The sequence below is a fragment of the Plectropomus leopardus genome, chromosome 11 (assembly GCF_008729295.1).
Source record: "Plectropomus leopardus isolate mb chromosome 11, YSFRI_Pleo_2.0, whole genome shotgun sequence".
In the NCBI taxonomy this organism is placed as follows: Eukaryota; Metazoa; Chordata; class Actinopteri; order Perciformes; family Serranidae; genus Plectropomus; species Plectropomus leopardus.
In genome coordinates, this window is record NC_056473.1 from 5,996,332 (window position 1) to 6,012,624 (window position 16,293).

At 37.1% G+C, this 16,293-nt stretch overlaps 2 protein-coding genes across 2 annotated transcripts; both read right to left on the bottom strand.

Annotated features, from left to right (window-relative positions):
• Positions 1–110: 110 nt before the first annotated feature.
• Positions 111–6,110, bottom strand: LOC121950086 (EF-hand calcium-binding domain-containing protein 4B-like). Its single transcript, XM_042495999.1, has 7 exons — positions 6,105–6,110; positions 4,603–4,729; positions 4,423–4,504; positions 4,164–4,278; positions 2,560–2,667; positions 2,359–2,435; positions 111–356 (listed from the first exon to the last, which is right to left on the bottom strand). Exons 1-7 carry the CDS (start codon positions 6,108–6,110, stop codon positions 272–274), a joined length of 600 nt encoding a protein of 199 aa, XP_042351933.1. The 3' UTR covers positions 111–271.
• Positions 5,836–15,787, bottom strand: cracr2b (calcium release activated channel regulator 2B). Its single transcript, XM_042496689.1, has 10 exons — positions 15,744–15,787; positions 9,389–9,648; positions 9,199–9,310; positions 8,963–9,110; positions 8,171–8,317; positions 7,991–8,081; positions 7,804–7,899; positions 7,534–7,721; positions 6,618–6,689; positions 5,836–6,524 (listed from the first exon to the last, which is right to left on the bottom strand). The coding sequence occupies exons 2-10, from the start codon at positions 9,644–9,646 to the stop codon at positions 6,371–6,373; spliced, it is 1,266 nt and encodes a 421-aa protein (XP_042352623.1). The 5' UTR covers positions 9,647–9,648; positions 15,744–15,787; the 3' UTR covers positions 5,836–6,370.
• Positions 15,788–16,293: the final 506 nt, after the last annotated feature.

Sequence of the window (16,293 nt, forward strand, 5' to 3'; positions counted from 1 at the left end):
CCACGCGCAAGCTATGCAGAGAACATGTCTGCCCCCAGCTGGTTTCTCACGCCCATCAGCATGTGAGATGTTGTTTAAAGAGTTTGAAAAAGACTACAACAACAAAAGAGTCATCAGAAAGATATTTTATTGGATGGATTACAAAGACACATTACAGATAAAGTAAAGTTGTTTGCAGAAAAAAGCAGTTTGTATTTTGAAATGATTTGAAAGGCCTCAGGACTTGGGCCTTTTTAAGTAAAAGTATTTTTTAAAGCCTTTCGTCGTCTGTTTATGTACAGCAGCCTTTTTTAGGCACGTCCTCAGACAGTAAAAGTGCATCTCCACATCGTTGATCGTGCTGGGAGACTAACATCCTAAGACCAAGACAAAGATTGAATTATTGTGCAGCAGAAGCCACAACATTTGAGAATAACAATTAACTGCTTCCTGGCTTCTTCTCAAGTTTATGACAAAAATGATACGTGATGAACTACACTCAGATGCCAGTTTATCAGGCGCAACTCTTGTATATTCATGACAGTAAACTAACCATGAGAAATAATGGTGAAACAAACATTTGACAAACTGATTAGTAACTGACATTAATTAATAGGAAAATAATATTTGCCAAATTCAGCATCTCAATTGTGATAATTGTAATAATTTGCTCCTTTTTGTGTTTTATATCACTGTAAACTGAATATCTTTCAGGTTTTGGGCTTTCTGACAGAACAAGCTATCTGAAGACATAATTCTTTCCCACATTTTCTGGCATTTTATAGAAAGAAAAAAATTAAATGATTAATTGGAACATCTGACGGTTATATAACAATGGAAACAAGCAAATTCACTACCCCTTAAAATACAACAACTCTCCACTCACTATAACATTTATGAAGGTAGGACTTTATGGCGCATGTTACGCAATTTTTATTCTTTATTTTTTGATCATTTTAGCTGTATTGATGCATATGGCATACATTTTCTATTTTTGTTTGATCTTGGAATTTCCAGCTCAGCTCCTGCAATAAGTCTAAAATACACTGTCTCATTCTGGGCTTGAACTTTGCAGTTTTTACTGTTTTCCACCTGATGATGACATTTTTACCATATTTGGCACACAGAGAAGATACATGATATCTTAACTAGGTGCACTGTCACAATCAATGTTGCTGCAAACCATTGACATATGCCAGGCTGTGATCATCAAAGAAAACAAAAAAAACCCCAAAATAAAACAAAACAAGAATCTACTTTGCATGTGGTATATTGTGTTAGTGGTTTTTTTTAATCTAAAAATATAGTGGCATCATGAAAATTAATGAATATTGATATCTACTATAAGGAATGATGTGGGTTAAAAAAAAAAGAAACTCAATGAAAGTAGAAAATAATATTAATGTAGAACATTTTTTATAGCCTGATTTTGAAAAGTGCATTTTGTGTGCAGAGCGGTATGAATGTGAAGATTTGATACTTCACAAAAATAATTATGTATAAATCTACTTAGCATGTAGTATAATGAAAATAATTCATTTTTTGCTTTTTTGTTTTTATCTAAAAGCATAGCGGCATAATGACGAAAACCTGGCATTTAAAGCGTTAAAATTCTGAAAATTAATGAACATTTGATAATTATGATTGGCACTGATGTTGGTTAAAAAATTAGCTAAGTGATGTATAAATGTACAATATTTTTTAAAGCTTGATTTTGAAAAGTGCATTTTGTGTGTAGAGCAGTATGCGTGTGTGTAATTAGTAATTTAGTAATTACACTCACTGAGGGATATTTTTACGACAGCAACAAATTAAAACTGTTCCATATTCGCTGAAACTGTCTCTATATCCACCAATATTCGCAGGTCTAAAAAAGACAGATCATTTCATAAATAATAAAAAATGATCTTGTATGCAAAATCTCTACGTACTGTATTGCCTTGTAGCACTGCATTACTGCATGTGAACGAAAACTACCAATCGGAGCCAAGCAGTTACACAAAAATATGTACTTGAAAATATTTGAGGTGAGAAATGAGCAATGCAGTAACAAAATCTTGATTCATATTTGATCAGCGCAGCCTAATTTGACAGTTTGAACAACGTTCGCAAGTAGTGACTGACATGATCTACAGCTGCGTTACAGTTTCCTCTGCTCTGATTGGTTTGTTTCGGTGTGCCGTCATCAATTCTAGTGAATTCCTTCAGAGGCAGTAGGGGAATATAGAATATAGTGACAATCTAAGCAAATATGACAGAAAGTAATTTTCTGGAGCTTGTACCAGCTTATCAGCAAAATGTGATCACAGCAGATACAAACATTCTGCAGGATCAAGATTATGTGAATGACATGTACAAGAAAGAAACAAGATGCCATACCCAGCCAGAAAAGTCATCAGCTCCTCCACGTTGAATCCAGTTTTGGCACTGCACTCATAAAACAAAGCTTGGTGCTGCTGTATAAACCAAAAAACAAACATTTTGCTTGATTAAGCAAAGCTAATATACGTTAATATTCCCTCCTTAGCAGTGTGAGTAAATCACAGCAGAAAGTAGTTTGAATATTCAAATGTGCCTCACCTCTGCAAGTCTCTGGCCCTCGCCTGTTGTCACCTCTCTGCTGTGTCTGTCCGCCAGGTCCAACTTGTTCGCCAGCAACATCAGTACCGCGCCTTCACACATCTTCTCCTGCACAGACATTCAGCAGTTACAGTCCACACTCCTGAAAACACCGACTGGCCTACTCTGACAGTTTTTTAATTCCTTTATTTTGAAATATGGTGATAACAGAACAAGTGAAAGCAAGCAGGGACAAATAAAACTGACAAAGTAGATTATGTAAAGTGACACAAAAACATACAATACGATTGAAGACAGAGGAGAACACTGAGAAAATAGAATTAAACAAAAAACAAAAAATTAAGAATTAAGAAACAAACTGTGTTGGGTATGCAGGATAAGAAAATGTGTATACAGTTGTATTCACCCTGATGAACAGTCTACCCTATCTTATCTTTCCTTAATTCTAACCAACCCAACAATTGAGGGCAGCAAGTACCAGACAATCAGAGGGAGAGAAGGTCATGTCGTCACTATTTTAGGAAACTCAAATCCATGACCTGCTCTGTATGTAGATATAAATGACTCATTCTAAGGCAACAAAACACAACAATTCTTATTCGCAGGTGATTATAAACTAATGAAAACATAGGTATGAATATTCTATATTATTTCCACCAATCATTCCCCCCTAAATCTTGTACACTGGACCTTAAGTTCCTAATGCTGCAATGCTGGAGAACTTAAATGATGCTTGCCATCTGCTGTAACGCACAAACAAAAATGTCCGCAAATGTTTATCTTTGTTCTTTGTCACTTCATTTATTATTTTATTATTTCATTTATTAACATGTCTGGCATCCAGGTACAATATCATCAACACAAAAGTTTGGTTGCCTGATTAAATTTGAGTTACTGTCTCGCAGTGGCCTTCAGTTGAAAAATGTCACTCACATTAACACGGACCAACTACGACAGGACTCAAACTGACCCCAAAGAGGAACAATAAACACAAAAAGAGAGTCAAAGGAACTGCAAAAGACACCAAATAACTCCAAAAAGGGTCAAAACAACCAAAAAGCTCCAAATTACCTCAAAAACACACAAAACAACAAAAAGATACATAATAACTACATGAAGAAAAGAAGAGGCAAAACCACCACAAAGTCAGTGTTTCTTACACCTATTTTTGAGAGGTGCTGGGACCTCTTGCATATGTGTGTCAGGGGGCCCCATAGTCTGCCAATGCATGGCCACAGTTAAAAACTGTATGGCCTCCTGGAATCTCAAAGCAATTTCATTATAGGTAACTGCCTCCCAGTGTACAAAAAGTGTATTGCACCAGAAAAACAAAAATAAAAAAAACAAAAAACAAAGGCAAACTACTCTTACATTCTTATTGGTGCCTGAAGCAAAAAATACAAAAACAAAAATCAGTGGTGAGGAAAGCTATTACATTTACTCCACAGACATCAGACAAAAATAACCCAAAAAACAGAAATCAAAGTTAAGATTTGTCGCTCAGATGGCTTCAGTGTAATTCACCCGAATCTCTAATCAAATTGGGACAAACTGTTTTGCATGTTCTTTCATTCAACTATCCAGGCCCCCTTTCAGCTGCTCACCTTCACAGAGTCCATCCATCCTCTCACTGCGGCGAAGGATGAGGCTTGAGTGATGTCATACATGGCGAGGATGCCGTCAGCTTTGCGGTAGTATTGCTCAGTGATGCTGCGAAACCTAAACAGACATTAGAAAAACGAATTAAGAAATATACACACCCACAAAAAGCTAAAATGGGTTATCAGGTGGCAAGAGAAAAAATCCACCACCTCGAATGGTAATTCAGAATATGTAACATCACAAAAAAGCACGATATCTGACCTCTCCTGTCCTGCAGTGTCCCACAGCTGCAGGGTGACTGTGGTGGAGCCCAGAGACAAAGTCTTCATCTGGAAATCCATACCTAGCAGCGTGAAGACCGAAGGTTTGATCACCTACTTATGCAAACACTGAGGACCATTTTAATCATTGTGAATGAGTGATAATAAAAGAAAAGCTTACCCACAGTAGCGCTCATTTTACTGAAGAAGTGTCCTGTGCAGTAGTGCTGGATGAAGGAGCTCTTACCCACCCCTGAGTTACCCAGGAATACCACCTTGAACACTTGCTGAGGACTGACAAGTGTGCTCTAAAATTCAGGTAAAGGCACCAACTTAACACTCTATTTGTTTAGGAGGATGCACATCAAATCTGGTGCTGCGCAGAACACAAAAGCCTCAGAATATTATCTCCATCAATAATGTGTCTCTAGCTGCTTTAGCTGCTTTATAAAATAAATGTGTTTTGGATGAATGTATTAGTAGATTTAATATGTTCCCTACCTGAGTTTGCACCTGTTCAACATTCTCACAACTGACTCTACATGAAGGTTGGTGTCTCTTGGATGAATTTGTCACCTCAGTGTCTTTGTCCTGCTTCGACTGATCGGACGAGCTCAGCTGTCTTCAGAATCAATGAATACACAGAATTAGTTGCTTCCTCAGGCAAACCGTCTCGTGGTAAATGTGGTATCAGATGCAGTTAGTCATACAAACCTTTTCAACGGCTTGTCCTGCAGTATGTAGTTACCTATGACTGACCCTTCCTTCTGCAAAGGCTTTGTGACATTTCGATTCTAAAATGTTTTTGTGGGAAGTGAGGCAGAAGAAATGAGTAGCATTAAGACTTTTAGAAAATAATTTTTAAAGTAGTATAAATATACCTGCTATGGCAACTTTCCAAGGAAAATCATGTAAAAATGCAGAAATACATATAGGATTCCAAAAAAGGTTGGGTTGCTATTTAAATGTAAATAAAAACAAAATACAATGACTTGCAAATATTTTTCGCCCTACAGTGGCCAAAAAACTATTCCACACATCAAAATTTGTTTGTCTGTAAAACATTTTTTAAATGTAGCTATTCACTTGAAGTTTAATAATGCGTTGTAGGCATCAAATTCAAAATGACTGTTCACTTACCAAAAAACAAACTTTAGTAGTTTGAACATTACATAGCTTTTCTGTGTGCTGTATTTAATGTTGAAAATGATTTGCAAATAATTGCATGCTGTTTTTAATCGGCATTATACACAGCTTCCCAACTTTTTTTTGGAAGCGGGATTGTGCTAATTGCCTCACACAGGCAGATTAAATATGTTTGAAAAGCGAGAATTCAGTCCAAAAGTGACATTTATTTTGCTGAAAAGGAGTTTAACATCATAATTATTTGGAAGCAATACATTTGATTATAAATTATATGGCAAGACAAAAATACAATAACCAACTGGTGATCTTTGTTTTAAGATCAACTCTAATGAATATTTTGTATTTTTTGTTCAGAAATTTTGATCACGAGAGAATCTTGGATGTTCAAATTTGAAAAAAACATAGCTACAGTTAACAGCTTCGGCCAAAATTTCATATGTTATAGAATGTGGATGGGATAGAGAGGAACTTGCGAATAGTTTAGCACTCTTGTATAAAATCTAATAGTTTGGTAAATACTGGCCCTCTTTGGTTCACCTGCATAATAGTGCAATATACCATATCATTAATAAACACAGAAGACACTCCTCCTTCAGACTGACACAGACAGAATGAATGCCTTTTCAACAAAACCCTTCACTTCACTTTCTACAAGAGAAAAAAAAACAGTGCTGACAACACAAAAATCCCAAACCGGGTCAATGAACATGCTTTCAATCAATAACCAAACAATAATAGCTGCCAGTGTAAATAATCATTGTCCACAGGATGGAATAAAGCATGAAGCCATTCCAAGACTTAGCTTAGGTCGGAAAAATCTGCTGAGTCCACGGAGTACAAAGGTCTTCACTGAGGTAATAAGTTAATGGCAGAGATGGACGGACAGAGCGTCTGTGACTAACCCTCTTCTGGGACTGTTGGGCGTCTTTCTCATCGCGCAGCCTTTTGTTCATATCCCTGACACAAAAACAGAAATTCACTTAGAGCCGGCTTCACGCAGGCTGATGCTCAGAGCGGTGAGTGGTGGAAACAGCACCTGGTCAGACTTACCTCAGTAACTCCAGCTGTCTCAGGAGACTATCCTTCTCTTTCTGCATGTTCCTCGACACCTTCATTACGTTTCTACAGTGAAACAAACAAAAGATCGTCATCATCATTTTAGGGTGATGACATCATAGAGTATGATATAGTTTTATTTAAAAACCTCAAAACGCATCAGTTAGCCTCAGTGTTGCCCTGGAACACACTTTCCTTAATTATGATGACCATGATAGAGATACTGTAGTTTATTTTGTGATGATCCAACAAACACCATCAGCCTGCCATTAATACTCACTTGTACATTGACTGTGTCTTAATCCACGAAAGACAATCTATTGTAATGTGATCTATTGTTTGTTTATTAATGATATGGATCCTTATGGTGTCTCACTGTTTTCAATTCTGAAAAATAAAGTAGAAAAAAATAAATAAATGCATTCCTGGTATTCTTAAATGTCATGAGATCAAAATAATAAAAAAAAAATGTTTTTTTATCATCCCGATATTTGGGTGTGATTGAACTTGTCTGACATGGAAAAGTTCTTGTTTTTTTTAAATAATCTCACTTTGCCTAGAGTAACTTTTTTCTGGTTGTGATCAAACTGTGTGTTAAGTTTTGGGTTTTTTAAAAAATTCTTTTAGGGGGCATTTAGCCTTTACTTGACAGGACAGAGTGTAAGCGTGAAAGGAGCTGCAAGCGTACCTGCAGCCGCTGCGGCGAGGACATTGCCTTGTTATACGGGTGCCCACTCCGCTCTACTCACTGAGCCATCAGGGGCCCCATGTTTTTGTTTTTATAGTAAGCAATCAAGCATTTTATTTCCAGTATAAAAAGAAACTTCTTTTTTTTTTACAGTAAAAATTATTCTAAGCCATACCACAAAGAGGGACGGTGTATTCGTGACATGGTGTCTGAGCCTCTCACCTCTGCCTGGCCACGTGTTCCTGGGCGGCGCTGACCTGCAGCAGACTGAGCTGACCCAGAGCAGCCTGCAGCTGCTCTCTGCTGCTCTCCACCTGCTCCTGTAGCTGCACGTTGAGGCTCCGCAGCTGCTCGTTCTGCTGCCTGATGTTTGCCTGTTCACAGCTCAGCTGCCGGATTCTGGTCTCCAGCTTAGGAGGAAAACAGGACCTGTTGATTTGCTCATCGAACTCAAGCTCTTCAGAAATAGCAGTGGTTAAGTTGGACGCCTACCTCCGTCTGTTTGATCAGTGTGTTCTCCAACTCCTGCTCCCGCATCTTCAGCTCCTCCCCAAGTTGTTGCTCTCTCTGCTTCTGTCTAACACTGTCCTTGATTTCATAATAAATTCATTACATGTTATTATGAGGATCACTTTTGTTAAAAGGCACACAGGCTGGACTATAAAGCAGATGTCTGTACCTGCGTCAGCTGTTTCTCTCTCTCCTCTCTGATTTGGTTTTCCATTTCTTCATATATGGACCGGACGACCTGATCATGTTCACTCTCTCGTCTAAAATGAAAACATAAATAAATTAATTAATTGGAGTTAAATGATTTCAGAAAACTCACATCTGAATAGGGTATAGAGGAAGTAGGGACCTGCGTAGAGCTTGTTCCAAACTGTCTCTCTCTCTGATGGAGTCCTGTAAATGGGACACTGCATGCATCAGGACACCTTCAAGGACACTCAGCAGCTCTGGTCTGTCTCTCTGCAGTTCACACCACACAGTCGAGAGCTCCTCCTGACTGACACACAACCACACAACTGTTAAAACAACTGAGGACATATAATCCTGACAGCATATTCTTTCAAAAGTTATCCAGCTCAAAAGGTTTGAATTTGATTGCTCATGAAACTAATCATTAACATTTTAACTTTTAATTTTTTTTGTTTTAAGAAATACTTTAGGGCTCCAGTTATCACTAGTTTAATGCATATTTTAGCTTCTGTAAGAAATACTTAACCCACAAAATGATCATTTGTAAATCAATTACTAACCCTATGTCATTTTGAATTTGTGAAGAAAATTTTTTTAACCACCCTTGTGCTAATATTCTGAATATATAGTTAGCTGTAAGCTTATTACAACATCCCTGCAGTAAATCCTTCCTCCGTGAAGGTTAGAATGTTCAGTTTAAGGGAGGTTTTCACTCCACTTTATAGTAACTTTGGAGGCTGCAGTTTTAACTGTATTGTGTGATCCTGGTGTTTCTTTTAAAACATAAAACATAAAGGTAGGCTAAAAAACAGAAACCCGTCTGTATGAGACTGCATTGGTTTGAGCTGTATCAGATAAATGTATACGCGTAGATGGTGCTTTGTTGTTGCTGTTGTAGAAGTCATGAGGACATGTTAGCGCTCAGTCTTGATGGGACTCAGTGAATACTTACTCTTTGAAGAGTTTGTCGGCACCCAGCTCCATCAGTACATTAACAAATCTAACTTCAGGAGGTTCCTGGGACGAGTCCACCTGGTCCGAGTTCTCTTCTGCTTCATCTTGACTAGGCTCAGTCGAGTCCTCCAGTCCCACAAACTCACCTGCAGTGACAGAGGGCCACAGAGGACAGGAGTTTAAAGTGAGAGACAGATGTTGAGGTGAGAACAGCAGTGGTCCTAAATCACTCACCAAGTCCTGTGTTGAACTCCGCAGGTGTCAGGAATCCATTGCTTTCTCGATCCAGACTCTCAAACACCGTCTCCAGCTGTTCAGGGGACAGTGGCAATTCCACTTGGAGCCTCTGGAAAGAAAAAGATGGGAAGTACAACACTCTTCAATCAACAAAAACATTTGTTATGCAACCACACTGGCTGCTCACCTGCATGTCCCGCTTTGTGATGAAGCCTTTCCCCTCTTTGTCACACAGCACAAACAGCTCCTTGGCCTTGCCCATGGTCTCTGCCAGCGGGCTTCCTGGCCCTGCCTCTCTGGCGGTGGGTGAAGCCAGTGGACTACGTGCACCCCGGCCTGGCCTGGGGCTGCCAGCCGGTAAGCCCCGCGTTCTGGGGCTCACTGGTACCGCCTCACCGCTGCCCTGACCCACCAGCACTTCACCATCGTCCAGCCACTTTGACATCACTGCACAGAGACAGACAAGTATGGACAGTGAGCTGCTGTCTGTTTCACAAACTATTACATACTTACCTTTTAGATTGTCATTTGGTATTGAATTGAATTTTATAGATTACTGTAATTTTATGATGTCGATCTGTTCTGTAATACAACATCTATCTGTCCATCTGTCCGTCCTGGAAGAGAGATCCCTCCTCAGTTGTTCTTCCTCAGGTTTCTACCATTTTCCCACATTAAAGGGGTGTTTTGGAAACAAAAAAAGGATGAAGCGATGTCATGTGCTGTCAAAACCTCTGAGGCAATTTATGATTTGCGATATTAGGCTTTATAAATTAAATGAAATTATGATGATGAAATTCAATTTAATTTAATTTAATTTTCTCCACTTGATCTGTCTTGGATTAATTAGAATTAAGAGATTAGTCTATTGACAGGAAAATAATCTCCTCCTATTCTGATAACTGATTGATCATTTTAGCCATTTTTCAACTATTTTTAGTGAAAAAATGTCAACAATTCTCTGGCTACACATTCGCAAATAATTTCATGCTGTTTTATGAAATCTAAAGATATCTTTGAATTTAGGACTTTTGTTTAAACAAAAAAATAGTTGACAAAGAATAGTTTCGTCTATAAAATGTCAGGAAATGGTGAAAAATGGTATCCAGTGTCTCCCAAAACGGCATCCCTAAATGTCTTATTTTGCCCAAAACCCAAAGATATTCAGTTTAGTGTCATGGAGGAGTGAAGGACCCAGAAAATATTAATATGTATGAAGCTGGAAACAGAGTAACCCCCCCAAAAAACCCACTCAAACCATCAACTTGATTATCAAATGAGTTGTAGATTAATTTCATTGCCAGCAACTGACCGATTATTCACTGCAGCTCTAGTTTGGGTCGGGCATTTTAGACTGAACCTATTGAAAGAATAACAGGAAGTTTAACCAAGAGTAGTTATTCAGTAGTAGTTATTTACTTGGGGATGAGCGTTTTAAGGAAAAAATAAAAAATAGTATGAAGTCCTATTTGGAGATAAATGACAATGGGGGAGTAACATCTATAATACTGTGGGAAGCTGCTAAAGCAACATTAAGAGGAGAAATAATAGCATATTCTTGCTGGAAAAAGAGGCAAAGAGAAAAAGAAAAGAGAGTGTTGGAAAATAAAGTAAAGAAATTACAAGAAGAGCATGAAAAATGGATGAATAAAGATGTACAAACACAATTAATTGCAGTAAAAAAAGCTTTAGAAACAACAGAAATACAAGAAATTGAAAAGAAACTCATGCTCTGTAGACAAACATACTATGATAATAGTTCAAAAGCACTGAAGATATTAGCAACTAAATTAAAGAAACAGAGAGAAAAAACTGCAGTAACCACCATTATAGATAAAAACTACATAAGTAAGAGGGGCAAGTTGGAAATAGCTTCATGTTTTAGGGATTACTATCAGAACCTCTATACCCCAGAAGAAGCAGAAGTAGACAAGCAGGAAATGAAAAAGTACTTGGAACTCTTAAACCTCCCAACAGTGACAGATAAACTGAATGATGATTTAGTACAGTTAATAGGAGAAACAGAAATTCTAACGGTAATTCAGAAAAGCAAAACTGGAAAAAGTCCCGTGAGTGACGGTTTCACTTGTGGATTCTATAAGGAATTCAGGTACTTGCTTTCTCCCATTCTATGCAGAGTTTTTAATGAAATTCTACAAACAGGAAACTGGCCAGACTCGTGGAACTCAGAAATTATTACTGTAATACCTAAAGAAGGAAAAGATTTAAAACACTGTTCATCTTATAGACCCGTGTCCCTCCTAAACGTAGATCAAAAGCTTTTTACATCAATTATAGCAAATAGACTTTCATATATACTACCTAAAATTATTAATTTAGATCAGACAGGATTTGTCAAAGACCGTCTTTTAAGTGACAATATTTGACGTACTCTTAATGTAATTGACTATACAATAAAAACAAAGCAACAAATGCTAACATTGACGTTAGATGCTGAAAAGGCCTTTGATCGGGTGTCATGGCCCTTTTTATTTGCAGTGTGTGAGAAGTTTGGCTTCCACCAAACTTTTATTAATTTGATGAAGAATATGTATAAAGAACCAAAAGCAAGAGTTAGAGTGAATGGGATCCTTTCTAAGACTTTTAATTTAAAAAGAGGAACAAGACAGGGAGACCCGTTATCCCCACAACTATTTGCTTTATATATAGAACCACTAGCGGAGAGGATTCGGGTAAGTGAGAAGATAAAAGGTCTCATAATTAAGGAAGATGAACAGAAATTAGCAATGTACGCGGATGATATTATAGTGTACCTCACAGATATACATAATTCATTATCTGCATTACTAGATGAAGTTGGAAATTATGGAATACTGTCTGGTTATAAGTTAAATTCAAATAAAACTGAAGCTATGGAAATTGGTACCCATTTGGAGAGAGACTTTAAAAAACAGTTTGACTTTAAATGGGACCAGAATAAAGTGAGATATTTAGGCGTTATCATACCCAATAATTTAGACCTAATATATCATTGTAACTTCGGGAATCTGGAGAATTTAGTAAAGCAGGATTTGAATAGGTGGAAAATCTTACCTCTCACTTTATTTGAAAAGATAAATATCCTTAAAATGAATATTCTGCCACGCTTTTTGTTTTTATTTCAGAATTTGCCTACATACATACCACCCACAAGTTTTAATGTTTGGGATGGGCTGCTTAGAAAATTTTTATGGGATGAAAAGAAGCCAAGAGTGAAACTCAAAATTATGCAACAAAAAAAAGAAAGAGGGGGACTTGTATTACCAAATTTGATTAACCACTATTACTCAGCACAGGTGAAACCAATTTTAACATGGATGAATAATGAGATGAGACCCAAATGGAAACTCATCGAGTTTAATTTAGCTGAATCACTCAGCACTTTGATTTTCTCAGATTTTAAAAAAGCACAGACTAAAATACAAAGTTACTCAGTAGATAATACATTTAAAATCTGGAGAAGAATATGTAAAATAACTAATGTTAAGGAACAGGAAATCACTTGTCTAAGAGAGATAGCTTGGGACCAAGATTTTAAGCCAAACAGTATTGATGAGGTTTTTAAAAAATGGGAGAGTAAGGGCCTCACAAGATTTTATCAAATGTACAAGGAGGAAGTAATGGACTCTTTTGAAAATATAGCAAATAGATATGGTTTAAACAAGAATCACTTTTACAGATATTTGCAAGTGAGAAATTTGAATTTCTCATTTATTTGAAGGAAAAAGTCCAAATTACATCTCTTGGAGATCTCCATCCCCTTCTGAGACAAATGATAAAAGCCAATCAAAACCAGAATTTGAAAAATATAACTGGACAAATGTACCAAATACTTCAGGATTACAGAACCGAAGACATAAGCAACATTAAGGATAAATGGCAGATAGAACTGAAAACATCTATATCAGATGACGAGTGGAAACAGAGTCTTAAAGATAATTTCTCAAACATAAAATCGCCCTTCTGGCAAGAATACGCTTGGAAGATAAATATACGGTATTTTAGAACACCGGTGATGTTAAGCAAATATACACAGAATAATTCTAGCTGCTGGAGGGAATGCGGTGAGGACAAAGCGGACCACACTCATATTTTCTTTACATGTAAAAAAATAGAAATTTATTGGTCAGAAGTCATACACACAACAGAACAGATGTTTGGGAAATTGGGCCAATTTAATAAACATACTTTATGGTTGGGAATAGGTTTTAATGGCCTTCAAAAGGAAGAAGAATATTTATTTTGGATTCTGAGAATTACAGCACTCAAACAAATAACAAGAAACTGGAAAAAATTGGAAGCCCCCAAAGTAAATAAATGGCTAGAGACTGTGGAAAATATTTATAGGATGGAGAGGGTAACTTATAGAATTAAAATGAAAGAAAAGTTGTTGGAAAAAAGATGGGCTTGGTTTAAATTAAAGTAACTAGATACAGTATATCCTTGGTATACAGTAGAGATGAAGCCTTTTTTTTTTTTTGTAACTACTCACGTTTATGTGTGCATTTATTTAATTGAGGTATTTGTTGCAAGTGTGGGTGTAAAATTTTTTTTTTTTTTTTTTTTTTTTTGGTTGTTGGGTAATGTTATTTACTTATTTATTCATTTATTTTGGGGGTATTTGTGTATATGTATTTTAAGTTATGAAAGGTTATACTTGACCATGCCACGTGGGTGAAAGATAACTAAAATGAAATATTGTGTCAAGTTATTTAAATAACAGGATGGGTATTGCAGGAATGTTGTATACTGTATTGACACAATAAAGTATAAAAAAAATAAAATAAAAAAAAGAGTAGTTATTCATGTTTGGATAGATATTACCAGTCTGTGGCATAAATAGAGACATTAACTTTTACTTTCTTGATGAATCAGAATGAAATAAAAGAAACATGGGATCTTCCCTCGTAGTGCTGCAAGATTTTGTAAGAAGGTTGCGCTACAGGTCCTCCCTTGTCAAACATGAGGTGCAGAACAAACTAAGCTGTGACTGTGCACATTATCTGCAGCTGCTGTGATCAGGTGTCACATGTGTCTACACTCAACAAGTTTTCATAGCTTTTTGAAGTATTCAATATGACATGGCGTCGTATTTTACACATTTCTATGCAAAATAGTAATATTCCTAAGCAGCGTGAAATTATTTTTGTAGTGTATCACAGCACAAGTTACCATTACTGTTTATTTAGAGGAGGAAAACTTAAATGTGATGCTGCCATTGGTTTTAGTGCAGATGACTGTGTACCAGGATGTATGGAGGGTAAAAAACAGGATGGTGTCATATGAGAAGAGTTTCTGTGTACTCGAAGGGGAGGGAGTGGATAGCCGAGGGAGAGGAGATGCAAATTGAACATTTGCAGTTGTTTGCATTTTCAGAAATACCACAATTGCAAACAAATTTGACTCCTAAGAACTACAGGGAAAACAGGCCTCAGTATCTCCATAAACGCTCATAAAACAGTGATTTATGACAGACAAAAGCATTTAAAAACATTTCTATTAAGAAAAACTATAAATAGTTTAATTGAAAAAGAATTAGAAACTGATGTTTTTTTATTTGTTAGTTATTGTTGTTTTTTCTTCCTGTCTTTGCTGCCCTAAGTGTATACACATAATAACATGTTTTCCACATAGTGTTGTGTTCCTCATGTCTTCACCTGTTCTGTAGTGTACGGCATCACTAAATTAATAAACAACAACAAACAAACAAACTGATATTTATGGACTCTTTAGGCAAAGGTGCATACTTAAATAAAATCGGTGTCAGTGTTAAATACATTTTGCCTTCCTATCTCCCCAGTCATGCAATTTATGATGACATAAATCCAATCTATCTCCAAGCTTGCCAATAATAGCTAGTTAAGCATCTTGCTGATGATCTATATAGATCAAAACCTCCCTATAAAATAAGAGATATGCTGAGATCCAAGATAAGAGACTATGTAAACATTACATGTTCAGGAGTTTTGTATGTCAACTAGCCAACAGCCAAGCCAAAGGTCAAATAAACTTACACACCTAACACGCTATTTAGCAAGGTCGGTGTGTGAGCTAAGGTGGAGTCTCTGTCACATTCAGGGAAAGCAAGTTTACAGCATGTTGCAGGCTACAAAACTGTCAGTCAAACCTACACTTTCTGCGTCAACACAACACCGTGTGAAAATGAGAGCATATGCTGCTTAAACACACTGACAGCTCAGACGGTAAAACAGCAGATGACACAGACAGCATGTTTGTGAAATGCAGATAAGACTTTGCGACTGGAGCTAAAAGTTTGACTAAAACTCAACTCGGCAGCCTACTGTGAAAAAAATGGCTCACACGCGACCAAATTTGGAGCCTTTTCAGTAGCTAGGGTAACCAAAAACATGAGAGTGAAGAAAAGCATTTATTATTGACGAAGAAAATAACCCCACGCAAGAGTCACTCGGTTATAAGTGCACCACAGCGGAGAGAGAACATAAACTTCTTAATAATTCTACATTACGTCCACTACTTTATTGCCCATCAAAAAGAAGTTGTAAAAAGTTTTGGCTACTCACCTGCGGTATGTGAACGCAGGTGTCCACTACCTTTGATCAGCTCCCAGTGCTGCAGTGACGTACTGACGTTAGCCACTGGGTGGCAGTGAGCGCCGCGTTGGATGGAGGTTTACCGTAATGTTTGATGTAGCCTGCGAGTTGAAAGCACACGCTAAATCCTGGGCCCCATGCATAAGCAGGCACAGTGAGGCCCCCGCCCTTCCTGTCCTCATCTATGACTTTCTGATGTACCTTTTGATTTGTCCTTTTTTTTCTTCACCAAATCAGTTTGCTCTCTTCCCTCATACCTTATTTTTTGTCTTCCTTTTATTTTTTGGAACCCCTATTGCTCACTACATATCTGAGCGCAGGGGCGGACTAACCTGTTGTTCTTAATACAAAGTTCAATCTGTCAACAATTTATTCAGCAAATTATGTAATAGACAATAATAAAAAATATAACTTCATGTTTGTTATGGCACTAATTACTGGGGTTGGATATTACCAGAGGTCCCCAAATATGATATTATCACGGTAATAAAGTCACAATAAGATATTATTTAGACTGTAA